The 27,743-nt window shown below is 45.3% G+C and overlaps 1 protein-coding gene across 1 annotated transcript in view; it reads right to left on the bottom strand.

Annotated features, from left to right (window-relative positions):
• Positions 1–18,856, bottom strand: part of LOC121859638 (probable G-protein coupled receptor 158) — a 91,976-nt gene extending 73,120 nt beyond the window's left edge. Inside the window, exons 1-2 of the mRNA XM_042356572.1 lie at positions 18,795–18,856; positions 13,739–13,870 (exon numbers count right to left, since the gene is read on the bottom strand). Of these exons, the coding sequence (XP_042212506.1) occupies positions 13,739–13,870; positions 18,795–18,856 (194 nt within the window). The remainder of the gene's footprint in view (positions 1–13,738; positions 13,871–18,794) is intronic.
• Positions 18,857–27,743: the final 8,887 nt, after the last annotated feature.

The following is a 27,743-nucleotide window of genomic DNA, read 5'->3' as shown; positions in this document are numbered from 1 at the left end:
TAAAATTATTAAAACATGTCCTTAATGTTAATAAAAATATAATTTTATGTAATGCTATATAGTAAAGGGTGAATTAAGTACTAAATAATTGCGGGATGTCAGATACAGTATATGAATGATGAAAGACCAACATAATTCAATATGGTTAAAAATGCTGGTGGAAGAAAATTAAAAGATGACTGGATTACTAATAGTACAGCATTATAGTCGTTATGCAACTTATGAAACTATTTTCAAGTTAGAAGAATATTTAATAGGATTACCAAAAAATCTCAGATATATCTTGAGTAAATTTAGAGCTAACAATAAAAGGATAACCAATTTAACTGGTAGATATCAAAATATTCCAAGATAAGAGATAATCTGCGGTAAATGTGGTTATTACGTTATTGGAGATAAATATCATGTTATCCTAAGCCTAGAGTGTAATAATCAAGATATCAGATAAAAGAAATGCAAGTACTGTATATACCAAGATTTTATAGAAGTTATCCAAGTCGTTTGAAATTTACTAAATTAATGCAACAGACAAATGTAAGAACAATCTGTAACCTGGCTGTGTTTGTGAAGTGTGTAATAAATATGTTTAGAGAGATAAAGAGATAATTGAAACCAGCATATTATGAGGAATTACTTCTTATAGTTATAATAATTTTTGATAATGTAAATGTATCGGTTGTAAATTGTTATTTTCATATGTGCTTGTAGTGATAAGGAGCTCTGCTCCATACTTTGTAAAAGTCAGAGTCAAATAAATTTGTCTGCCTGTCTGTCTGAAGTTTACTATGTACGACCTAAACAAATGATGTACTGGAAATATTCTCTTAAACTTAATGCCATAACATCTTGATCACTGGAGTCCGATAAACGCCCTTTGTGGCCTCTACTCTGTCATCCCCGTTTGCGTTATCGCTCATAGGATGAGTATGGGGTGCACAATAGACTAGCAGCTGCGTGCAGCAAAATTAAGAATCAACCCGGCCTCTCATACCACCCCGCCCCTCATATCACCCTGCCCCTCACTCCACCCAGCTCCTCACACCACCCGCCCCTCCCACCACCCTGCCCCTCACTCCACCCTGCCCCTCACACCACCCCGCACCTCACACCCTACCCTGCCCTAACTCCCCCGCCCTCCCACCACCCTGCCCCTCCTCCCACCCTGCCCTCCCACCACCCCACCTCCACCCTACCCTGCCCCTACCTCCCCACCCCTGCCCCCCCTCCCCCCCCCCCTCACCACCCCACCCTCACACCCTGCCCCACCCTCCCACCCACCCCTCCCCTCCACCCCTGCCCCTCACACCACCCAGCCCCTCCCACACCACCCCGTCCCTCCCACCCTGCCCCTCTCCACACCCCCACACCACCACCCCACACCCTCCGCCCCTCTAACCCCCCCACCCCCAGCCCCTCACACACCAACCCTGCCCCACCCCCTGCCCCGCACCGTCCTCGCTCCTCCACCACCCCGCCCATCAAACCACCCGCCCTCCACACACCACCCCGCCCCTCACATCACCCGCCCCTCTCATCACACGCCCTCCACCACCACCGCCCCCGCCCTCACACCCCTCCACCCACCCCGCCCTCACACCATCCCTCCACTACCCCGCCCTCCACCACCCGCCCTCACATCACCCCGCCCTCCACACACCACCCCACCCCACACCACCCCCCCTCACATCACCCCGCCCCCACATCTACACCACCCTCCACACCCACCCCCCGCCCCTCCACCACCCCGCCCCTCACCCCCACCCCTCACATCACCCCGCCCTCACCACCACCGCCCCCACCACCCCCCTCACATCACCCCGCCCTCACATTAACCAGACCATCACACCACCCCGCCCTCACACCACCCGCCCCACCCACCCCCCCCTTTCATCTCTGCCCCTCCTCACTACCAGCTCTGCCTGCTATCTGGCGGGGTCCACGCGGCCACGCCTCCTTACATCACACTACACAACATTGGACCAACCTTATTGACCACCTCCACCACCTCCCCTCCTCCACCACACACCTCCTCCACACACACCTTCTCCCACCTTCCACCTCCTCCCCCACACCTCCTCCACCACACCACTCCACACCACCTTCTCCCACCACTCCTCCCACCACCACCACCTCCTCCCCACCACCACCCACCCTCCCCTCCCACCACACTCCCACCACTCCCACCTCCTCCCACCTCCACCCCACCTCCTCCCACCACACACCTCCTCCACCACACACCTCCCCTCACACCACTCCCCCTCCACACACCCCTCCTCCACCCACACTCCCACCTCCTCCCACACACTCCCACCTCCTCCCCCCCTCCCACATCCCTCCACCTCCCCCTCCACACACCACCTCCTCCACCTCCTCCACCTCCTCCACCTCCTCCACCTCCCTCCCACCACCTCCCACCACACTCCCTCCACCCTCCTCCACCTCCTCCCACCTCCACCCTCCTCCACCACCTCCCTCCACCACACTCCACCTCCTCCACCACACACTCCCTCCCTACCCCCTCCTCCACCACACTCCACCTCCTCCACCACACTCCACCACACTCCACCTCCTCCACCACTCTCCACCTCCTCCACTACACTCCACCTACACCACCAACATTCTCTACTACCACTCTCCACCTCTACCACCCACCACTACCTCTACCATCTTCCTCCACCACTGCCACCACCCTCTAACTGCACCATCACCATCTTCTACCATCTTCCTCCACCAATACTACTAGTCCACCACCACTCTCGACCACTACCACCCTCCACTAGCACCATCACCATCCGCCACCATCTTCTTCCACCACTACCACCACCATCCACCACTACCACCACCATCCACCAGTACCACCACCATCCACCACTACCACCACCATCCACCAGTACCACCACCATCCACCACTACCATCACCAAATCCACCAGTACCACCATCCACCACTACCACCACCATCCGCCACATACCACCTACCACCACCAACCACCACTACACCTGCCATCCACCACCACCACCACCATCCACCGAGTACCCACCCACCATCCACCACTACCACCACCATCCACCAGTACCATCACCATCACCACTACCACCACCATCCACCAATTACCACCACCATCCACCCTCTACCACCATCCACCAGTACCACCACCATCCACCAGCACCACCATCCACCACTACCACCATCCACCAGTACCACCACCATCCACCAGCACCACCATCCACCACTACCACCATCCACCACTACCACCATCCACCAGTACCACCACCATCCACCAGTACCACCACCATCCACCACTACCACCATCCACCAGTACCACCACCATACACCAGTACCACCATCAATTTCTAGCTATGTGTTGTGATGTTGTTTACGGGTCACAGAACAAACTAAATAAAAGTCTAAATTAATTTTTTATCGTATTTATCGTAGACGTAAAAATACCTGAAATAAAGACCAAACTCGGGTATTTTAATTGTATACAATTTACAATAACTGTGTTTATTTCATTGATTCAGTAAGTTCATGTTAACGGGCTTGAGAAGGCCGAGTGAGGGTTACTGTTCCCTGCAGTAGAGATCGGTAAATAGGAAAATGGAAAGATATTTAAATACATATTTAATTTAATCGTCAGACATAATACCGCACTTCACTGCGCATTGCCGCACACCATCGCTACTAATGAACAAGTGAAAACACCTCGACCTCACAGTAGGGCCAGGCTGACCATTTAGTTTCATGTCGAGTAGTTGTAGCTGTTAATACTTTACTGTTTTGCTGTATTACCAAGCTCTGTGGCCCGTAGCCAGGGTTATCACGGGGAGGGCAATTTAGGGGCACATGGTTTTCTATAGCTTGTGGTCCTCGACCAGCCCAATAAATTAACCTGCCATCGGTGATGATTATGGTACCGCCGTGCCAGCTGTCTGAGGTATGTGTTTATGCAGCTTTCATGATCATGAACATGATCATGTTCCTTTTTTTTATACATAGATGATATATCCCTTACTACATAATTCACACACATAGTATCATAGTTTTTATGTTAGGAGTTATAATGAAGCAAATTTAGAAAACCATTTGATTATCACTTAAATCAAAATTAATTACCAAAATTATAGTATTTGCTCAAAATCGTTAATGATAAGCCAAGAATAATATTACCATATAGTGTATGGTGTATGGTGTATATGATCCCTCAATTGAAAGAATAATTTGCTAAAGAGTAAGAAGTGAAAAGGATACTTAAAAAATATTTATTAAAGCTAAAATTTTCACTATCACTTTTCTACTGCATACAGTAGTAGTAAATAATCAGTTAAATGCTCATTATCATACTGTACAAATGTTAACAGTTAAGGGTACAGTACCCATAAATAGCTATAATCAGTTAGTATGTACAGGGCCTGAATTGAATTGAATTGAATTGAAACAGTTTATTTAGCCAGAAAAACACAGATACAGAGTGGATAATAATAACAGTATTAACATGGCTGAACCAGTTGAGAACCTGAGCTCTCCTGAAGGCACCTGATATATACTATACATTTATCTCAATGAAGTCGTATGTAACATTTAGTATCATCTGGAATAGTACAATAGCATGGTGGTTATAAGAACATCTCATAATGTTACCACTTTTTTTTTTTTTTACGGGGATTAACCCACCCGGGCACAGGTAATGACCCACATCAGGGTCTGGGGGGGCGAAAATATAATAAAATATAGTAATTATAATAATAATATTAATATCTATTATTATTATTATTAGAACAATTAATAAAATTAATTGCAAATTAATAAAATTAAAATAAAATAATAAAAATACTAACCATAAATAAATACAAAAATGAAAAAATAGATCAAGAGTGAGAAACAATATATGTATGTTGTGTTGTCAAAGTAAGTGAAACAATTAGAGACCCTGCAGTTGTGTGTAAATGAGGCAGAAAGTCAGATCAGCAACCTGGGACTTAGTCACAATTTTCGTGATGTCATATGGCAGCAGGTTCTACTATTAGACAATACATTATGCTTCCAATATCTTCCCAGGAGGTAGTACCTCCCTGTTTGGTAGCTGCCTACTATTTACTACCTACATGCACACACACCATCCCAGATTCAAATTGTGAAAAAGAGTAAGATATATAATTGTCCTAAGGGCGAACCTTAATCAAATGTACTAAGTTAATTACTAAAAATTTTATGTCATAATTTTCGTGATGCCATATGGCAGCAGGGTCTACCATCAGACAACACAATATGCTTCCAATATCTTCCCAGGCGGTAGTACCTCCCTGTTTGGTAGCTGCTTACTACATACTACCTGCCAATCACTTCAATAGTAATTTATTTTATTTATTTATTATTATTATATATTTTTTTATATTATAAGTATATACATAAACTACAATGGAATTGAAAAACATAAATATAAAGGGGAAGCAGTACAACATGGGTTGTACAGTATTTATGTTGAGCAAGAGGAGAGAGCTGTCAGGATTATGTCTAGTTAGCAAATATATTTATTGCAATGGTAATTTCTTATCTATTTACATGATAATTTCCGATAAAATGGTTTTGATGGTAGAATAAAAGCAGGTACTGTAAATATAGTAGATATTACAAGAAATATTAATACTTAGACAATAGATGTTTTTTAAGAGATGATTTAAAGAAAGGGAGCGTAGTCTTTGCTCGGATGGGTGGGGGTAAGTTGTTCCACACCTTCACACGGTGATATTTTATGGAGATCTGGGACTGAGAGGAGCGCAAGGGGATTGGTCTTATTAGCTCTGGGTGCCTTAAGTTGTATCTCTGATTATTCCGGGACTGGCAATAATTATTGTCAAACAAGCGATTGATAGATTTTAAAAAAAAGAGGGCATAGCAGTAGATGTTATTATCTTCGAATTTTAACATTTTCAATTTAATAAATTTTTCGTTTGTGTGATCTGTTTTTTCAAGTAGGTCATTATCTGTACAACTCTCTTTTGTGCAGTAACCAGGAATTGTGTTTTTGAAGAGCCAGAGGCCCCCCATAGTGTGTGACAGTGTATCAGGTGTTGGTAAACAAGATCATGATAGATTTCTTTCATTGCTGTAAGAGTGAGTGACTGTCGAGTGTGATACATGATACTGCACTGTTTATTGACTTTACTGTGAATGGCTTGTATGTGGTTTCTCCAGTTAAGTTTCTCATCAACAATAACTCTGAGGAATTTAGTATTTTGTTCTCGTTTGAGGACTGTATTACCAAGGTACAGGGGGTCCAAGTCTGGGGGTAATAGTGGAACATGATGGATCCTTTTATCCCAGAGTCCCAGGATGCTCCAGAATAATTCAGTGGGACGTTTAGAAACTTTATCCCTGGGGTAGAGGGACGTCACACCACACGTCACCATAATGTTGTCCCTCCCCTCATAGCCCCCCCCCCCCAGCAGATAGCGGTATTGCTGCTTCTGTTGGGTTAGCGCCAGTGTCCTCCTCCACCACCACTACCCACACCACTCTCCTCCCTGTAGTGTGTCCTCCACCACTCTCCTTTCTGTAGTGTGTCCTCCACCACTCTCCTCCCTGAAGTGTGTCCTCCACCACTCTCCTACCTGTAGTGTGTCCTCCACCACTCTCCTACCTGTAGTGTGTCCTCCACCACTCTCCTCCCTGTAGTGTGTCCTCCATCACTCTCTTACCTGTAGTGTGTCCTCCACCACTCTCCTACCTGTAGTGTGTCCTCCACCACTCTCCTACCTGTAGTGTGTCCTCCACCACTCTCCTCCCTGTAGTGTGTCCTCCACCACTCTCCTCCCTGTAGTGTGTCCTGCCACTTTATGTAACTTGCTGATAAAACCCATGGCCCCTACAGCATTTACGCCCTTAATGCATGAATCACGAAGAGAAGCATGAACTACACTTGCTTCCCAGATGGATGCTGTAAACGCTTCTGCGCTTCGCCTTGCACAGGTTGTAAGGGGGTGCTCAATAAATTAGCCCCTCGCAGCGAAAATTGTAAAAAAAAATGTATTCTTCGACTCCCCTCGCTTCATCTCTTCTAAACATCCTCTCTCTTCACCTTCTTTACTTTCCCTCTCTTCTCCTCCCGCACCCTGGCCTCCTCACATAACTCACTCTGCCCTCTCACCTTTTTCACCCTGCAGGCTGCACTCCTCATCTCCCCCTCCACTCTCTTCCTCACCTCCCTCGCCCCCACTCTCCTCGTCATCTCCGTCACTTTGCCTCCCTCACTGCCTTCATTCTGCCCTCCTCACCTACCTTACCCTTTCCTCCTTATCTCCTCCTAGCCCCCTCTTTCACCTCCCTTCCCTGAATCTTCCCTCTCCTCATCCCCTCCTCCCCTCTTTACCTATTTTTGTTATTTTCTTTGTAGAGAAAGGAGGGGTGAAAGAAAATTAGAGGTGGGGGAAGGAAGTTATAGTTCGGAAATTGAAGAAATTTAGGAGGAGGTAAGAGAGGGCGGGCTGACCCCCTAGCTAAGCTAATGGTGTGTTAGGGATTGTGTCATGGGCCAGTTATTGTCTGTCAGGCACTAGACATCCTACCCTATCCCATATATGGGTGTTTTGAGGGCCTTATTTTACATTCCGCCGACCCTACTGGCGGATGCTGGTCTAGGGAGGTTGTCTATTGCCTGGCCGTATAGGTCGGGGGTGGTAATGGACCTTTTGAGATTTAGTAACTTTTTGGGAACCATGTATGGTTGTTGTCGTTATCTGGTGGGAGTCTTTGAAGGAGATCTTGCTCTGATCGTTCTATCTTTTGCCAGATTCTGCTGGCCAGGGTGTGCAGCTGCTGGTTGATGGGTTTTATTCTCAGGTCTCTATGTATCTCGGCTGTGGTTCTGGTGAATGGGTATCTTTCACCTGTGACAGATCTTAGAGTTTCATTTGGACCACCTGTAATTTTAATATTTGAGTGGTGCTCATAGTATGAAGAGGTACTGCTGGGTAAGTTAATATCGGTATGATAAATGATGTCACCAGGCGGAGTTTTTTTTCTCAGGAAGCGCTTGAAAGCAGTATAGTTTTCTCAGCTCTCTTCTTGCCTTTTCCTTCCTGGTGTGGACATGATGGGAGTAACCTGTCGTGGATATATGCAGGCCCAAGACGGTGCCTCTGCTTTGTATTCTATCTGGGCATTATTGGTTACTAATGGATGGGTTTTCCTTCTGCATAAGGGTATAACTGTGAATTTCGGGAGACTGGTTTGGATTTTCCATTGTTTTTCGTAATTATTTACCCTTTCTAATTCCCGCCTGGTGTTGTCGACCTTTAACGCTCGCGATTTTCCTTGATGTGATGTTATTTGAGTGATGTCATCTGCATACATAATATCTTCGTTACCTATTTTAGAGGGAGGCGGGGTGTCACTTATGTAGATAATATTTAGGGTGGGAGAGAGGACGCTCGCCTGAGAGACTCCTCTCATGGGTGGGAAGGTCTCTCCTGTGTGTTGTCCTACCCTCAGTCTGGCATTTCTGTCGTCAAAAAAGTTGCAAAGCAGCTTTTCAATGTTGGTGGGAAGTCCGAGTTGGAGGATCTTATATTTTAGACCGTCATGCCAGATTTTGTCAAATGCCTTCGCTACATCCCGGAGAGTTAGCCACCACTCGCCGCGGCTCTGGCTATGTTTTCACAGCCAGGGCTATCGCTGTTGTGGTGGATTTCCCTTTCCTGAACCCGAATTGTCTGCAGTTGACTCTGTTGGTTGTTTTCAGGTGATTTCTCAGACGGTTATTGATGATTTATTGGGGGATTTTTCCAGGTACTTCGAGGAGGGAGATCGGTCTGTAGTTTAGTGGGACGGCGGGGTTCTTTCCTTGTTTTGGTTTGAGGATAATAATGGTCTCTTTGAATTTAGTTGGGAAGTAACCCGAGGCCAGTTCATTGTGGTTCTCAGTTTCTCCATGGCCGGGATGTTTATGTGGTTGAGGATCTCCTTGGTGATGCCTGAATAGCCAGGGGCTTTATTTTTGGTATTGGAGATGGCTGTGTTGGGTTCTTCCGAGGTGATTGGTTTGGACAGTGGGCTGTCCACTCTCACATCCTCCCATATGATTTCAGGGGAAGGTTGAGTGCGGTGTGTCTAGCACCGGAGTTCATCAAGGACGAGCTCCTCGTGGGTACCATCGAATCCCCTGTTCTCTTCATTTGTGATTCGGAAGATGTTCCTCCATATGTCCCTGAATATGGGTTCTTTGTCTTGGTCGTCATATATTTTACTTCCTGCATGGTCAGTTATATATGATGACTCGTTACGGCTGCAACCTTTCGGTCTCTTAACTTGACTCCAAAACTCTCCTGGATCGTTGTATGTATGTGAGAGTTGTTCAACTATTTCGGCCCATTTAAGGTTGCTTTGTTTTAGAGATCTTGTTTTTATTTCCTCCCGCATTCTTCTGTATGTATTGTAGCTTACGATGTCCCAACCATGGGTCTCGACTCTCTGTTGTAGCAGTTGGAATTGGTTTCTGAGGGCTATGAGTTCTGGAGTCTGTTGTGGGTGTGGGAGAGTTCTGTTGCGTTTGAGAGGCGTGGCCTCCTGGTAGGCTGTTCCTATGGCTTCACACCATGTGTTGATTTCTTCGTCTACTTTGTTCACCGGCTGATTGTCTATGGTCTGCAGGATTGTCATGTCCTTGGCCTTAGGTTTGGCTGTGGCTTTTTCATTGAATAGTTCCCAGTCGGTCTGCTTGGCGATCCTCCGTGGTGGAGCTGGTATAGTTATTGGTGTTTCTGAGATGGTCATGATTATAGGTAGGTGGTCGCTTGAGGTTACAGGGCATTGTTCAAAGAGATAGTTGTGGAAGCATCTGCCGTTTGTTATTGCTATATCTGGAGTAGTGGCTGAGTTCCTACTGTAGAGCATGGGGAAGTCCGGGTCTATTAGCTGGGCTTTTTTGTCTGTTATGAAGCCAGCGAGGCCTCTTCCAACATTGTTAGTTGTCCTCTTACCATCTAATAGAGGAAGTCTGGCGTTCATGTCCCCAATGATGTATGTTGGGTGGTGGTATGATAGGAGTCTGTGGAAGTCCCCGTAAGGCAGGTAGTCCCTACGTGGTGGGAGGTAGGTTGTGGCTATTATGATTGGTCCTGTGGTCAAGTTGATTTGAAGAGCGAAAGTTTCAGAGGTGAAGTCGTCTATGATTCTGTGGTGGACATCTCTTTTTATGGCGATGGCCACCCCGTCATTTGGCTTCTCTGATAGATTGGATTTATGGATCCTGTAACCAAATATTTTCAATTCCTCAGACGCCTTTTGGCTGTGTGAGTTTATGAGTATAATATCTGCGTCAACTTGGTTGTATTGGCTGGACAAACTGAATTTATTTGATGAAGTCTGTTAAATCGACCTGTTTTTGTTTAATGGCCTCGTGGGTGTCCGCATCGGAAGTGGAGTGGTAGTACTTCCATTTCATCTTGTGATCAATTACTCCTTTAGCGACTTCATCACGTTACAGTCCTCGTTGATGTTGTCTGGTATGTAGATGCATAGTTTCAGGTCCTTACCTGATAGATCGCTTGGAGTCTGAGAGACAGGTATCATCCCCGATGCGGGTACTTGTGCACCCACACCAAAGACTACTGTTCTTTCCTATGGGATTGTTGGAGTCTGAGAGACATGTATAATCTCTGGTGTGGTTACTTGTGCACCCACACCAGAGACTACTGTTGTCTCCTCCGAGGTTGAGGATGTTGCCCTGAACAGTTTTGGGATGGGCAGATTGTGGTGGCGTAAGCATTTTTCGATTAGTGTTTGAAAGCAGCCTGGGTGCAGAATATCCTCCTCATGGGCGTGTTTGACAATCATGTTGGCTAGAGTGTCACGGTCATGGAGGTATTTGTCTCTGGCATTCAACAAGACTGTAGAGTCTGTAGTGGCTGCAGGGACCATAGTAACTGCAGAAGTCGGGGTCCCTACCATCGCTACATCTCTGTATGTCAGTGCAGTGACTGCAGGATCGGGGTCCCTATCGGCAGCACAGCCTTGTGTGGTGATACTGATGTTTTTGTGGCTTTTTGTTGTGCTTCCTTGATGTTTTCCTTTCTTTTGGGACAGTTCATGGACATAGTGCTGTAAGACCCATCACAGTTAAGGCATTTTAGTGGTGCATTACATTGGGTCCAGGTATGTTCCCTAGAGGAACATTTGGAACAGATCTTGTAGTCCCTGAGTTTGGGGCAGTTCACACTATCATGAGCGTCAATGGCATAACACCTGAGGCAGGTAAGTGTATGGTGATACTGTTCTTGTTGTATTTGGTGGTACGGTATGCTATAGGTGATTGCGAGGAGACCTGATTTGATTGCCTTTTCAGCGACCTCGGTGTTTTTGAACTGAATTTTGATTATGCATTTGCCTTTTTTACTGGTGAGTTTTTTGACATAGTCCACCTTGTTCTTCGCCCAAGCGTTTTCTCTTTTCAATTGCTGCTTTTATTTCCACTTCAGACTCTTCGTGCACGGATTCATCCGTTTGGAAGCGGAGAACAGTTCTTTTAGCCTTCAAGGCAGCAGGCAGGATTGGGTCATAGTGCTCTTCCCTTTGATTGTCTATGCATCTCTGGTTATCCAGGTCTTGGTCTTCAAGCATGAGCATGATGAAGCCATTTTTTTATTCTATTACGTTCTGGTAGCTGACATTGTGTTTGCGAACAATTTCTATCAACTTCCGCTTGGTGGACCTGTCTGGTGACCTCTGGTCTGTGATTAGTATTTTCGCTTTGACAGTCATTATTGCTTCTTTGAGTGAAGCAGGATAGATCGGCGCGAGTTTTGTGCGTAGCCTAGAACATATGTATAGCGCTGTCAGTCCCACGTTCCCTATGCCGGCAAGAAAGAGGGCCGGGATATCAGTTGCCCCACTGTCTTGGTTGAAGGTTTTAAAGACCAAAAGGACAGTTCACTCCCAAGAACAGCAGTTTTATATGGCGTAAAGAAGAGGTTTAGATTCAGATTTGAAATGGTGTTCAAGTGTGTGATTGTGGTAGTGTCGCAGCGTTTGGCAGCATGGCACTGGCTGTGCGGGGTGGTTTTACCTATCCCCCCTCGACCCACTGACCCTCCCTGCCTCCCCTCCTCACTCCTTTACTCTCCATAACCGTTCCTTAATCATGAACTCTGATCTAGAAGAAGTGAGAAATGCAGAGAGACCTGACAGTTGTAGCATTAGTAAATATGACAAATTTTGTAACAAGAGGTACCGGTATGGCCAGCATAAGGACAGAACCAGACAATGTGATGTAGTCGTGGCCAGAATTAGGCTAGGATACAGACACATCTGGCAAGTTAGTAACGCTGTACCCATACCGGAACACTCAGCATGTAAACTTTGTGATAAACCTTTAAAGCATACACTTGAACACTATATTATTGAATGTGACACTGTCAAAGACTTCAGGCCACCTGACTTACTGTATCTTGAACTATGTAATTACTTCATTGAATCAGGTGTGCTTGAGGACATTCTTGCTGTTTATCCCAAATTTGCTAGCCCACACTGATTAGTCTTCAATTAGAATATGACTCCAATGTATGTGATCCACTGACCCATATATGCTGCTGGTGAATGTGATGTATTTCCTTCTTTGTGTACGAACCTCTGTCCTGCGTGGCAGTGAACAGTGGCATTACCCACATGAATCTGACCTATATATAGTGTCAATGAATATGATGCATTCTTTGTGTACGAACCTCTGTCCTGTATGGCAGTGAAAAGTGACATTACCCACATGAATCTGACCGACGTATATGTATGTATGTGTGCGTGTGTGCATGTATATGTACGTGTACATGTATATGTGTATGTATATACGTATATGTATGTATATGTGTGTGTGTGTGTGTTTACATATATGTATATGTACTGTCAATGAATATGATGCAACTCTTTGTGTACGAACCTCTGTCCTGCATGGCAGTGAACAGTGACATTATCCATATGAATCTGACCTCTATACATTTATAGTTGTTAATGAATATGATGTATTTCTTTGTGTGTGAACCTCTGTCCTGCGTGACAGTGAGAAGTGATACCACCCTCAGTGTCAAGACCTGACTGAATTACTCAGAATAGGCAAACTGTACTATAAGCTCTGCCAATAAATTTGTTAAACAAAAACCTTCCCACCTCCCCTCGCCTCACCCCCTGCCTATCCGCTTCTTACCTCCCATCCTCCCCCCCCCCCAACCCTTTTTTTTTTTTATTGGGCATCCCCCCTACATCCTTGTGTAAGGTGAAGCGCAGAAACGTTTACAGCGCCCAACAGGGTAGCATGCTAAGTTCATGCTTGCCTTTATGTCTCATGAGTTAAGGGCGTAGAAGCCTGAAGAGTCAATCGTTTATGTCATCAAGTTATTGGAAGCTCCAACAACTCCCTGAATACTAATTCGCAACTTTCGACTTACAACAGGTACCTGGTACCTACTTTACTACTAGGTGAACAGGGACTAATGGGGGCTAGGAAGTATGTCCAAACAACTTCCACCGGCCCGGGAATCAAACCCGTGACATCTTGCTTGCGAGGCAAGAACGATACCGCTTCTACCACCCTTACCTAATCACCCTCCCATCGTTACCCCTCCCCTCCTCACCTTTCTTACCCTCCCCTTCCTCTCCCCCATGACCCTTTCTCTCCCACCTGAACCTCCCAGTCTCATCCCTTGAACCTCCCCACCTCATCCCTCTCCTCACCCACCTAACCCCCCCTGCCTCACCTGTAGAGCTTGAGTACGATGGCGCCGTAGAAGAGGGTGAAGCCGAGCTCCCTGAACCAAGGCTCCACCATGCACAGCAACACCGTCGGCTCCACGTACCGCAGGAAGATCTGTGGAGAAGCGCCAGGAGTACTATTAGTTGAGGAAGTGAGGAGGAAGAAGATACATACAAGTTTCAGACGAGTATCGCGACGTCAACTGAGAACCGCTGGTGTACTTACCCTGATTGTATGTACTAATGATTTTTGTCTACATTATTGTGGATGGGTTATCGAAAATAAAATAGTCCCAGGTTGAGTATTGAGACCAGAAATATTACTACCAGCACTAGAATTTGCTACGTACTCACAGCTGATATGTGCTGGTGGAAAATTTCCTGTTCGTTAATGAAGTAATAGCATGGTGCTTTAATACCATCATTCTGTGTAATTGACAAGTGTTTAAAGTGACCATCACTATTGTCACTGTTGTGTAATAATACCCATAAGGAGGTATAATCATTGAATGTTGTAAATGGTAACTGAAGGTCTATTTTTGCTACTTATATAGTATGACCTACTGTATTGGTCAGTTCTATTTCGTCTACGTGTTACAGTAAAGTAATCAGTAGTTAAACTTAAGGTGTTGTTGTGAGTGAAGGTTCTAAGTGTCATCATATTCAGACTTGCATTTAATAAATAATGATTCAGTATAATGTGTGTATCACCGCTCATTCCTTCTAATAATGGCTCAGCCATGTTAATATTGTTATTATTATCCACTCTGTATCTGTGTTTTTATGGCTAAATAAACTGTTTCAATTCAATTCAATTAAATTCAATTCAATTCAAATACCTAACCTCTCGTGCATACCACGCTACCAATTTAATTGAGAGATTCATTGTCGTTGTTATTCTCAAGAAAAAGCCTGGGTGGTGGCAGCTCTAGGAGGTAAATACAGTACAGTAATTACACGAATGTGTAAGAATAGACAAGGAGGTGGTTTTCCCAGGTTAACCCACAAAACAGAATATAACGAAGTAAATCTGAGAATATAAGTATATAAGAGGAAATAAACAAGTAAGAGATACTGAAAGAAATGCAGTAAATACTTAGAGAAAACTAGGAGTTAAAGAAAAGAAAAACTTAGAAGCGAGAGTAAAAAAATATAACCAATAAGGCTATAGAAAACAAATGCCGCTCCGCTACACTCCGGGGCCTTCAGTGGGGCTTGATGCTCGAGAGCGTTTAACACAGGAAGATGATGTTGAGGGGACGCGCTAAGGAATATGGGGGGACGGACGAGGGGAGGCTATTGGTAGTGGTTAGGCTACAGTAAGCCCTCACACCAAGGGGAGAGGGGAAGAGACGAGAAGAGAGGGGAAGTAGAGAGGATAACTGAGATGATAGATTATATTATTTCTAATGGCTCGCTGTATTACTGACTATACAGTCGTGTAGGGTCAAATATACAGTCGTGTGGGGTCAACTATACACTCATCTAAGGTAAACCACACAGTCATCTAGGGCCAACCACGCAGTCATCTAAGGTCAACCATACAGTCATTCAGGGTCAACAACAGTCATCCAGGGTCAAGAAAAGTCATCGAATGTCAACCACAATGTCATCCAGGGTCAATCACACAGTCATCAAGGGTCAACCACACAGTCATCCAAGGTCAACCACACAGTCATCCAGGGTTAACCACACAGTCATCCAAGGTCAACCACACAGTCATCCAGGGTCAACCACTCAGTCATCCAAGGTCAGCCACACAGTCATCCAAGGTCAACCACACAGTCATCCAGGGTCAACCACACAGTCATCCAAGGTAAACCACACAGTCATCCAGGGTCAACCACACAGTCATCCAAGGTCAACCACAAAGTCATCCAGGGTCAATCACACAGTCATCAAGGGTCAACCACACAGTCATCCAAGGTCAACCACACAGTCATCCAGGGTCAACCACACAGTCATCCAAGGTCAACCACAAAGTCATCCAGGGTCAATCACACAGTCATCAAGGGTCAACCACACAGTCATCCAAGGTCAACCACACAGTCATCCAGGGTCAACCACTCAGTCATCCAAGGTCAATCACACAGTCATTCAGGGTCAACCATGCAGTCATCCAAGGTCAACCATACAGTCATCCAGGGTCAACCACACAGTCATCCAGGGTCAACCACACAGTCATCTAAGATCAACCACACAGTCATCCAAAATCAATCACACAGACACCCAAGGTTAACCACTCAGTCATCCAAGGTCAACCACACAGTCATTCAGGGTCAACCACACAGTCATCTAAGGTCAACCACACAGTCATCTAGAGTCAACTATACAGTCATGTAGGGTCAACTATACAGTTATATAGAGTCAACCACTCCATCATCTAGGGTCAACTATACAGTTATGTAGGGTCAACCACACAGTCATCTTGGGTCAACCACACAATCAACTAGGGTCAACTATATAGTCATGTAGGATCAACCATACAGTCATCTAGGGTCAACTATGCACCCATCTAGGGTTAACCACACAGTTATATTAGGTCAACAACACATTCATCTAGGGTCAACTATAGTCATGTAGGGTCAACCATACAGTCATCTAGGGTCAACTATACACTCATCTAACGTCAACCACACAGTCATCAAGGGTCAACTATACAGTTATGTAGTGTCAACCACAGTCATCCAGGGTTAACCACACAGTCGTCACCCCTGGGACACAGGGTCAAGACCTATTCAGGAGCTACTCCTGCTGAGCAGCGGCCACCCTTGGCCATGTCGCCCATCCCTAACCCATCTACACCACCGGGATATCAATATAATCAAAAGTGACAATTTTGTTTCAGAAAGAAGTAGGATCAGTGTTTAACAGTGTTGAACAGTGTTTAAGCCAGTAAATTCACCACTAGACAGTAACCTTGAGAGCCATGAGTGAGATACGCACCCCTGGGAACCATCCTCTGACCAGACGGTGTTAATCCGTCCACCCTGGGAACAATAGCAGCCCGGCTTTACACCTGACTACGAGATAACACAACATGACCGAGCAGAAAGTGAGGTATTGTGAAATCACCCCACACCACACCACACGGTGTACCAATGACAACGAGAGCCCCTTCACATCAAGACCTTTTTTTTTTTTTTTTTTTTAGGTTAAGGTGGGGAATGAAAGGAAGGTATGCTGGGGCTCAAGGCACAGCCAGACATGAGGGATAGAGATGTCACAACATATAGTAGTGGGGGGAAAGGTTGGAAAAGAAGTTTAATCAGTTAAACAGAGGGGGACGACACCCCTTGTTTTACATATTACAGAGTTTGTTGGCTAACTAAGCTAACCTAGGATTTAGGATGAGGTCGCACAATGGTTATTTTAGTAGACAATGACTAGATTGATTTTACAATTGCAAGTTTATTAAAATCTTATACTGTATTACGTTATGGACTCACTAGATTGTGACTTGTTACATGTGAATTTATATCATCTAGGTTTTGATCTAAGGTGGATCACTTTGGCGGACACAGATGGGTCGCGGGTTGGGTTGTTGTAGTGCGGGCAGACTCCGGGGCCACCAGGAGTGGGGTCGCCCTCGGTTGATGTCTTCCCCGCGTAGGTGGTCTGGGCTGTGAGGGTCGTCCAGGCGCTTGTCCCAAACCTTCTTCCCTAGGCGATGGAACCTGAAGTTGAGGGCCTCTGTTTTATTTCTTAGGTGGATGGTTTCCACTGTCTCCTGGTAGGGTGGCGCTTGGCCACTGGCTGATCTCAAACAATTGTTTTGGAAGTTCTGTAGTTGTTGTAGTCTAGTCTTCCCGAGTGTGACGAGTAGTATAGACGGGCACTCCAACACAGGCCTCACCAGCGCCTTGTACAGGTGAACTTGTATCCTCTCAGGCATCAGTTTAAAACGTTTTAATTTGGCTGCGGCGACTTTGGCTTTATTTAGTCTGTCCTTCACATGGGGAATTATGCCCGTCCGAGAGATGACGAGGCCGAGCAACCTGCCTTGTTTAGAGTACTCAATCTCTTCGTCGTCGATCATCAATGGCGCCGGCTTGAATTTGGCTATGGGTATGACCTCGAATTTCGTTTTGTTTGTTTTTACTTTCCATTATTTTCATACTCCGAGATACCCTCTATTGCCCGAGCAGTGAGTCGCGCCATCCTTGTTGTGGACCTTCCTGGGCAGGTGACGATCTGTGTTACATCGTCGGCATACAAGACGTACTCGCTGCCGACGATTGGGGGTGGCAGGTCAGCCGTGTAGAGTGTGTAAAGGGTTGGTGAGAGACAAGAACCCTGAGGCACGTCGCTCGATAGTGAGAATTCTTCTCCAAAATGTTCTTGCATCTTGATTTTGGCTCTGCGGTCCATAATGAAGTTGCACAGCAGGCGAGTCAGATTTTCGGGTAGCCCCAGTTGTATGATCTTATACTGCAGCCCTGCATGCCAAACTTTGTCAAACGCCTTGCTGACGTCCCTCAGTACTATGTTGCACTGCAGGTGGCCAGTCATGGCATTGGCTCGTAGGCCTAAGCTATGGCGGTGGATGTGCCTCGGTACTGGCACTATTTTTTCGAAGATTTTGGCAGGTACATCAAGACCTGAGGACGAGTCACTATACCACGTAAACACCACACCACCCGGTGTCCCCATGACCACGTGAGGTTCTTCATATCACCACCCAAGGATGAGTCACTGCAACACGTAAACACCACACCACCTGATGTCTCCCTGATCACGTTAGGTCCTTCTTATCAACACCCGAGGACGAGTTACTGCACCACGTGAACAACACACCACCTGGTGTCTCAATGACCAACCCAGGTCCGAGTCATCAACTGTAAACTATAATAATTTGTATGCTCAATTCATGTTCCTTATTCTTTCATTAATGAAAGCTATTTTTAAACGACCCACCCACCCCATGTCTTTGTAAGTAATAAGTAATTTTTGTCCAATGTATATTTTCAGCCTCTGGGCTGCAGAACTTTTTCAATAAAGCGTTAATTATTATTTATCATTATTATTATTATTACAGTGAGGCAGGCACAGTAGACTTACGTGTGGGGGGAGAGCTCCTGGAAATTCGGAGATTTCTCGGCCCCATCGGGTCGTATGGCCATGATCCTTGTCATTCCCTACGGGGGATCAACTGGGGCTCAAGAAGAATACATTAAACCTGATCTAAGCATCACAATAGAGAACTAACAGTATTTTATCCTGTTTATGCCCGGCCGGGCACCCCAGCTCAGTGTGTGTGAGAGGAAAAGCCTTAGGCCTGGCGGTCAGAAGCTGACACCCCTCCCCAGCCGTGAGGCCACTCTCCTCCCACCACCTCCTCCCACAGTCAGTGCCACCCTGTGAAACGTTGCGACACTAAAACAATGACAAACTTGTACTCCATTTCAAATCTGAATATTAACGTCTTCTTTTTTCCATACCAAACCGCTGTTCTTGGGAGTTAACTGCCCTTGTGGTCTTTAAGACCTTCAACCAAGACAGTGGGGCAACTGATAACCTGGCCCACTTTCTTGCCGGCATAGAGAACGTAGGACCACATAACTAGCGCCGAACTATCGTGCTTTACTCAAAGAAGATATTTTTTAGATTGCCCCCGAGGGGGTTAGTTTATTGGGCACCCCCTTACATTCTGACCAAGGTGAAGCGCAGAAGCGTTTACAACGCCCATCTGGGAAGCATGCATAGTTCATGCTTACCTATATGACTCATGCATAAAGGGCGTAAAAGCCTTAAGGGTCATGGGTTTTGTCAGCAAGTTACAAAAAGTGACAGAATGATGAGAGTGTGGGTGAAAATTCCCGGTCCAATTTATCTGCTTATGACAAAGCATGGCAGGTCCAAAATAATGTCAAGTGCCAGGCCTGTCACTAGGAGGAGGGATATCTGGTCAGGGAAGGAAGAGGTGTTGGTAACGGCTGGGGACCTGTGGTAGAGGTCATAGGGCAAGTGAAGATGTAGTGAGAGAGGGTGGGAGAGTCTGGTTGACCACAAAGTTTACAAACAGTGCGGCCAGGCTCAGGGTTGCCAATGTGCTAGCCGTGGCGAAGTACAGTGGGGGTGGAGATGATATGGTGTGGTGGGACAGGTACAGTAGTGGTGGAGGGAGGCACATAAGCATTGACAATATTACGGGACATACCTTTTAGTGTGATTGTGATGGCATGTGCGTCGGCATGCCGGTGGGGTATGGGTAGCCGGGGGTGGTGTCCTCAGGTCTAATAGGTAGCCCTAGTGGAGACAGCACAGACACAGGAGCGGGAGCGGCTTGCGGTGGGTGGACAGGTTGAGGCACCACTTGTTGTGAAGATGAGGCAGGACTTTGGTCGGGGGCAGCAGGACACACCAGGGCAGGCCCGGTAGGCGCTACACCAGTAGTGAAGGCCGCTGGCGGTGGAGTAGGCCGTGAGCAGGGGAGGCTCACAGGGAGACTACCAGCTTGTGTCAAACCAGAAGAGAGGAGTGACTGGGTGGCAACAGAGGGCAAGAGTAGGTCTGAGATGGTGGTACAGAGTGTAACGAAGAGTTTTTCAATATGGTTGGTAAATTCTTGGAAGAAGGATATGAGCTGTGTCATGTCACTGGAGGGGGGTTGTGAGGGGGCACCGGTGGGAGCACAAGACCTGACAGTGTCAGTGTAGAGACGGGGAGGAGGCCCAGTAGAAGTTGAGTTAGGAGAAGGCCGGGATTGCTGTGTTGCAGCCAGGTGAGGCCAGGCAGGGGCAGGTGTTGTTGAAGAAGGAGGCGTTGCTGGAGACTAGTGGGGTGGGGGGTTGTGGTAGTCGCGGTTTTCGGGAAGGCTTTTCCCCTGGGACAGACGGGCGATTGTGGCATTGCTGCGAGTCAGCATTGTGCCAGCCGCCACAGTTACAACACCTGGGATCAACCACATAGCCCACACCACCCCCATTACGGTGGTCTTTGATTTTCTGGGCACAGGCGGCGTAGTTATGGTTACATGAACAGAAGCGACATCTGGGACGATCACGTCGGCAGCAGGCAGTGAAGGTGTGACCCCAATGAGAACAGATAGCACAAAATGCAGGCCCAGGATGATAGGGTTCTGCATAAAGTGGAGGGAGGATTGGGTGGGCCTCCACAGTGGTTAGGCATTCCCTTCCCTTCCACTTGACAATGACAGCAGCTTGTGGGGTGTTCCCCCGGTAAAGTCGACGCATACTGAGTATACTCGAATTAAAGTCATTCGCATCTTCGGCTTCAGCGTATAAGGGTAATCATTTCACTAGGATGTGGCAACATTCATCAGCGTCTACTGGGGGTGGGGGGGCACCAGAAGAACCCCATCAAAGCCAACAGTACTAAGTGTTTCATAGACCTCAGGAGTCTGACACTTGATAAAGTTCCGGTTCTTACCTTGTCGAAATAGAATGTTTGAGACCGTATTGTCTGCAGTACTTCCTCATCCAATTAAACCGCTCCTCTATGGTTTTCAATGAGTCCTTGGGGAAGATTCAGCTTACTTGGCTGGTTGGCAGAGGGCAGGGTGATAGGGTCCATGTCATTGGTGTTTCCACTCCGGCTAGTGTTTCCCATAGAAAAATTAACGTCACTGTCATAATCACTGGGGTCTGACTCTTGAAGGGTGTTGGATTCAGTATGACCAGGCGAGTTGGCGATGGCATCCATATCAGAGATGTCTGCGTCTATGACAGAGCCTCTTTTGGGACGTTTATGTCGACCCTCCATGCTGGCAAAAACTTGTCGGCTGAGGAGACCTTTGTGGGACGATCGGGAAGTCAAGAGTACCTATGAGCACATCTGTCCCCTTATCTGGTCATGCCACGACTGACTCAAAGAAGCAATAATGACTGTCAAAGCGAAAATACTAATCACAGACCAGAGGTCACCAGACAGGTCCAACAAGAGGAAGCTGACAGAAATTGTGCGCAAACAAAATGTCAGATACCAGAACATAATAGAAACTAAAGATGGCTTCATCATGCTCATGCTAAGACCAAGACCTGGATCACCTCTTGTCCAGAAATGTGTAAACAATCTAAGGGAAGAACATTATGACCCAATCCTGCCTGCTGCCTTGAAGGCTAAAAGAACTGTTCTCCGCTTCCAAACGGATGAATCCGTACAGGAAGAGTCTGAAGTGGAAATAAAGGCAACGATCGAAAAAGAAAACGCTTGGGCAATGTACAAGGTGGACTCTGTCAAAATATTCATCAGTAAAAGAGGCAAATGCATCATCAAAATCCACTTAAAAAACACCGAAAGGATGAAAAAGCAACCAAAGCGGGTCTCCTCACATTAGCCTATTGCATACCGTACCACCAAATACAACAGGAGCAGTATCACCACACACGTACCTGCCCCAGGTGTTATGCCATTGACGCTCATGATAGTGTGAACTGCCCCAAACCCAGGGACTACAAGATCTGTTGCAAATGTTCTTCTAGGGATCATACCTGGACCCGATGAAATGCACTATTAAAATGCCTTAAATGCGGTGGGTTCCACAGCACCATGTCCATGCACTGCCCCAAAAGAAAGGAAAAAATCAAGGAAGCACAACAAAAAGCCACAAAACATCAGTATCACCACACAAGGCTGTGCTGCCGATAGGGACCCCGATCCTGCAGTCACTGCACCGACGTACAGAGATGTAGTGATGGTAGGGACCCCGACTTCTGCAGTTACTATGGTCCCTGCTGCCACTACAGACTCTACAGTCTTGTTGAATGCCAGAGACAAATACCTCCATGACCGTGACACTCTAGCCAACAAGACTGTCAAACACGCCCCTGACGAGGATGTTCTGCACCCAGGCTGCTTTCAAACAAATCTAGAAAAATGCTTACGCCACCACAATCTACCCATTTCATAACTGTTCAGGGCAACATCCTCATTCAACGTACAAAAACTCATTAAGAGGAGACATCAACTCGCCCACTATCAGGAACCTGAGAATCAGGCAGATACACTGACCAGTTTCCTCTGTCAGCAGAGTCAGGAACATCAGTCAACTGCACTGAGTAATCTAGAATTTACTAACCTAGACTCACAAACCCTGACTACAGTAATCTCAGAGGAGACAACAGTAGTCTCAGGTGTGGATGCACAAGTACCCACACCAGAGATAATGCCCAGACTCCAACAATCCCAGAGGAGACAACGGTAGTCTCGGGTGTGGATGCAAAAGTACCCACTCCAGAGACAATACCTGTCTCCCAGGCTCCAACAATCTCAAAGGATACAACAGCAGTCTCGGGTGTGGATACACAAGTACTTACACCAGAGACAATACCTGTCTCCCTGACTCCAAGCGATCTATCAGGTAAAGTCCTGAAGCTATGCATCTACATACCAGACCACATCAACGAAGACTGTACACGTGATGAAGTAGCAAAAGGACTAAGTGATGCCAAGATGAAATGGAAGTACGACCACTCCACTCCGAGATGGTCATCTACGAGGCCAATAAATAAAAACAGATCGATTTCACAAACTGCATCAAAAAATCATCCGAAACGTAAATCAACATAATGAAGAATGGACGCACAGAGAACAAACCACAAAACCCAGACACACGAAGAGCAAGAAACAATGGACACGCTACATAAAGCAGTGAAAATAATTTAACATAACGTCCTCCACTGGATAACTAATAAATTCAGTTTGTCCAACCAGTACAACCAAGTGGACGCAGATATTATACTCATAAACTCAGACGGCTAACTCGGGTACTACATGTCCACCCTCTCTGGTGGAAACCAGCAACCCTCAAAACCAAGTGACAGGAGCACCTCCCGCTCACTGGGAAAACCACCCTCAACAGTACCGGTCATCTTAATTCTGTTGGTTGTAGCACTTGTGAGTACGTTACCCCCACCCCCACACTATTATAACTTTCTTTGATCTTTCTTTATCACATCCCAGTGACCCTGAGTTTTTGCTGTTCCTTAATCAGTACCAATATTCCTACACTGATGATGGTAGGGTCGTTCCTTTAGATGTACTAAATCGTATGTGTTACACTCCCTTCACCCATGATGTCGACACAATACTCCCTTATATTGATCCTGATGCCTTTCTACGAAACTCACTGGGTTACACCAACGCCACACTGTGCCTATTACTTTCCTGACTCTCCTGAGTTTAGTTCTAGTCTTCTTCTACCTCATTCCTTCTCCTTAATTAGCCATAACATTAGCAGTATTCACCTTCATCTAGATATTTTTTAGATCAGTGTTTATCTTCCATTGCCCACAAATTTGATGTACTTGGGTACTGTGAGACCAAACTCACTAACAATATTGACCATTTGTATAACATTCCAAATTATAATATACACTGCATCAACACGTCATGCCACAATGGTGGTGTCGCCCTAAATGTTGATATCAAGTATAACACTTCTGTAAGAGATGATTTAAAGGTTCAGGAGGAGTACATGGAGAGTGTTTTCACTGAATTACTTACCGACACACGAAATATCCTTGTTGGAGTAATCTACAGAAGACCCCACACTAATGTAAGGAATTTTCTTGATAAATTTTCGGAGCTTATCTCTATCATAAGTTCAGAGAGAAAACTTTAGTACATTACAGGCAATTTCAACCTTAATCTATTAAAATTAGAAACCGACACATCAGTATTAGCTCTTCTTCAACACTACAGTACAACCAAACCCACAAGAGTAACTGCCACCTCTGCCACTGTGATAGATCATATCTGGACGAACAACACTCCTAACAACCTATCAAGTGGAATTATTTATAACAATATCTCAGATCACTTCCCAGTTTTTGTCATGCATAAACAGCCACAAGACCTGAAAGGTCTAGTAGAGTCTCAATACAATACAGACACTACTGCACTGACAACATGCTTCTTTTTTAAAAACAACTTAATGAATGCTAAGTGGGATCTTGTCTATGCCTTCGACAACCCTAACGTAAACAGCTGCAATTTCTCTTCCACCTTCAATGCCTGCTTTGATAAATGCTTCCCCCTCGAGACTATGTCAGTGAAAACTGTATCCATTTCTAAACCCTATGTCACAAGTGAAACCAAGATAATGATAAAAGAAAAACCCAAACAACAAAAGAAAATTTGCCTAAAGACCCATAACTCGTTGATGCTTACCGAAGTATCAGAAATAGAGTAACTCAAGCAGTTAGAAATGCCAGACGTAGTTAATATACGTTAGACAACAGTAAGAAGACCTGGAATGTCATAAATTCTATTCAGAACAGAAACACTCAGCCTTCGGACTCCCACTCAGCTTTTATGATAAATGATTCAGTTGTAACAGAACCCTCCCTCATTGCCAACCACTTTAATGAATACTTTATTAATTTTGGTAAAAATCTTGCAGAGAGCATCCGTGATCACCATGAGGAATTTAGAGCCTACCTGCAAAACAGACAGCGAAATGAGCTGTTCTTATCCCGTCATAGCAGATGAATTATAATTCAATAATTATTGACCCTCATAAAAATGTCCAAAGATGCAACAGCAGGCAAAGACAATACCAATGACCATAATTAAGAAAGTAGCCCACTTATTACTACCTGTTCTCCTAAACATTTGTAACTCCTCCTTCACTAGTGGTGTCTTTCCGGATAAACTGAAAATTGCTAAAGTTCACCCAGCATATAAAAAAATCTGGGGATAAAGGTCTCTTCAAGAATTACCGCCCCATATCAGTCCTCCCAGCCCTGAGTATGATGCTGGAGAGGCTAGCATGTAGTAAACTAAATTCCTTCTGCAATGCCAATAACATCTTTGCAGACTCCCAGTTTAGATTTAGAGCTAGAAGGTCGACCGAGTTCTCTGCTATCCTTTAATAATGGCATCTTAAACTCCTTTGATGACAGTCATTTTACAGTCGGTATATTCTTGGACTTCTCTAAAGCCTTTAATACTGTTGACCATACCATCCTCCTATCAAAGCTTGAACAATACAGCGTTAGGGGCCTGTCCCACAATTGGTTTACCTCATATCTGTCCAACAGGAAGCATTATGTCTGCTATAATAATCACCAATCTGACTCTTCGCCATTCTTGCATGGCGTCCCCGAAGGTTCCATTCTTGGTCCAGTACTGTTTTTGTTGTACATAAACAATATAGTCCACGCCAGCACACTCATAAAATACAATTTATTTGCAGACGATAGTATTCTCTATGCCAGCAACTCAGACCTCCATTCCTTGATGAGAACTATGAACACTGAATTGACTGAAGTCAGGACCTGGGTAATATGTAATAAATTGATCTTAAACCTTGAAAAAAACCCAATACACGATCTTTCACAGACGGAAAACTTACCCCCTGACTTGGACCCCCTGTACCTTGGTAATACAGTCCTCAAACGCGAACAAAATACTAAATTCCTCGGGGTTATTGTTGAAGAGAAACTTAACAGGAGAAACCACATACAAGCCATTCACAGTAAAGTCAATAAACAGTGCGGTATCATTTTTCACACTCGATAATCACTCACTCTTACAGCAATGAAAGAAATCTATTATGATCTTTTTTACCAACACCTGATACACTGTCACACTAACGAAAAATTTGCTAAGTTTTAAGTGTAAATTCGAGGAAATTTACACCTACTGCTGTGCCCTATGTGTTTACAAATCTGTCAATCACTTGCTTGACAACAGATATTTCCATTTCCGGAATAATCAGATACAACTTAAGGCACCTAGAGCTACTAAGACCACCCCCCATGCGCTCCTCTCAGTTCCAGACCTCCATAAAATATCATGGTGTGGAACAACTTCCCCCATCCATCGAAACAGACTACGCTCCCTTCCTTTAAATCAATCCTTAAACAATATCTATTGTGTAAGTATAAATATTTTTGTGTAATACCTACTTTATATACCTGCTTTTATTGTACCACCAAAACCATTTTATCAGAAATTATCATGTAAATAGATAAGAGGTTAACATTAGCAAACATGTATGAGCCAACTATCCAATCCTGACAGCTCTGTCCTCTTGTTCAACCATAATACAACCCATGATGTACTGCTTCCCCCCTTATCATATTTATGTTTTCAATTTCCACTGTAACTTATGTACATTGTTGTGCTAGCACTCCTCTTTATCAGGATTCTGCCACTAGTCAAAACAAGAGGTGAGGCCCCCGATCTATACGGCCAGGCAATAGACAACCTCCCGAAACCAGCATGCGCCAGTAGGGTCGGCGGAATATGAAATAAGGCCCTCAAAACACCCATATATGGGATAGGGTAGGCTGTCTAGTGCCTGTGTCGACAGACAATAACTAACCCATGACACAACCCTAACACACTATTAGCTCAGCTAACCCACAGCAAGGCGGTCAGCCCGCCCTCTCCTACCTCCTCCTAAATTTCTTCAATTTCTGAACTATAACTTCCTTCCCCACCTCTAATCTTCTTTCACCCCTCATTTCTCTACACACACAAAAAAAGGTGCACCGGGTGTAAAGATCAGACCTTTATCTATGGCCAAGAGGTGGTAGTTAATGTTCCAGGTGTTAATGCTGACGTTGTACCTTGAAGGACTATAAATCAAGTTTGAAACAAGTGATATTAGGGAACAATGATAACCTTACCATTTTTAGTTTCTTAGTCCAAATGACCCACTGATGAACGAGCCAAGAGTCAGACATCTCTCTACTGGATTGCGATGATGGACACGACCCCGGAAACCAATAGGATATATAAAGCCCCTGAGATGATTTCCGACAGCGTCTTCTGGCTAAGCTAATGATGTGGCTTTGATTTCCTAGGAAGTTGAGCATCCTGGCCGATAATACGAAGCATCTTCCAGCTTCTGGGATGTGACACACATTGTCCCAAACTCTACACGTAAACTGCTGTTATATTATTTATTTCTTTGATTCAACAACTATAGGTTTTCAATACTATCTAGTAATTCATTTCATACATATGACATAAATATTACAACGTGAGAGAGTGGCACCTCTCTGCACCATGTCTACAGGCGACTACACTAGAAAA

Source organism: Homarus americanus, unplaced genomic scaffold (genome assembly GCF_018991925.1).
Source record: "Homarus americanus isolate GMGI-L3 unplaced genomic scaffold, GMGI_Hamer_2.0 scaffold7626, whole genome shotgun sequence".
Classification (NCBI taxonomy): domain Eukaryota; kingdom Metazoa; phylum Arthropoda; class Malacostraca; order Decapoda; family Nephropidae; genus Homarus; species Homarus americanus.
The sequence above is the reverse complement of the archived record's forward strand: the minus strand, read 5'-3'. Positions and strand labels throughout refer to the sequence as shown.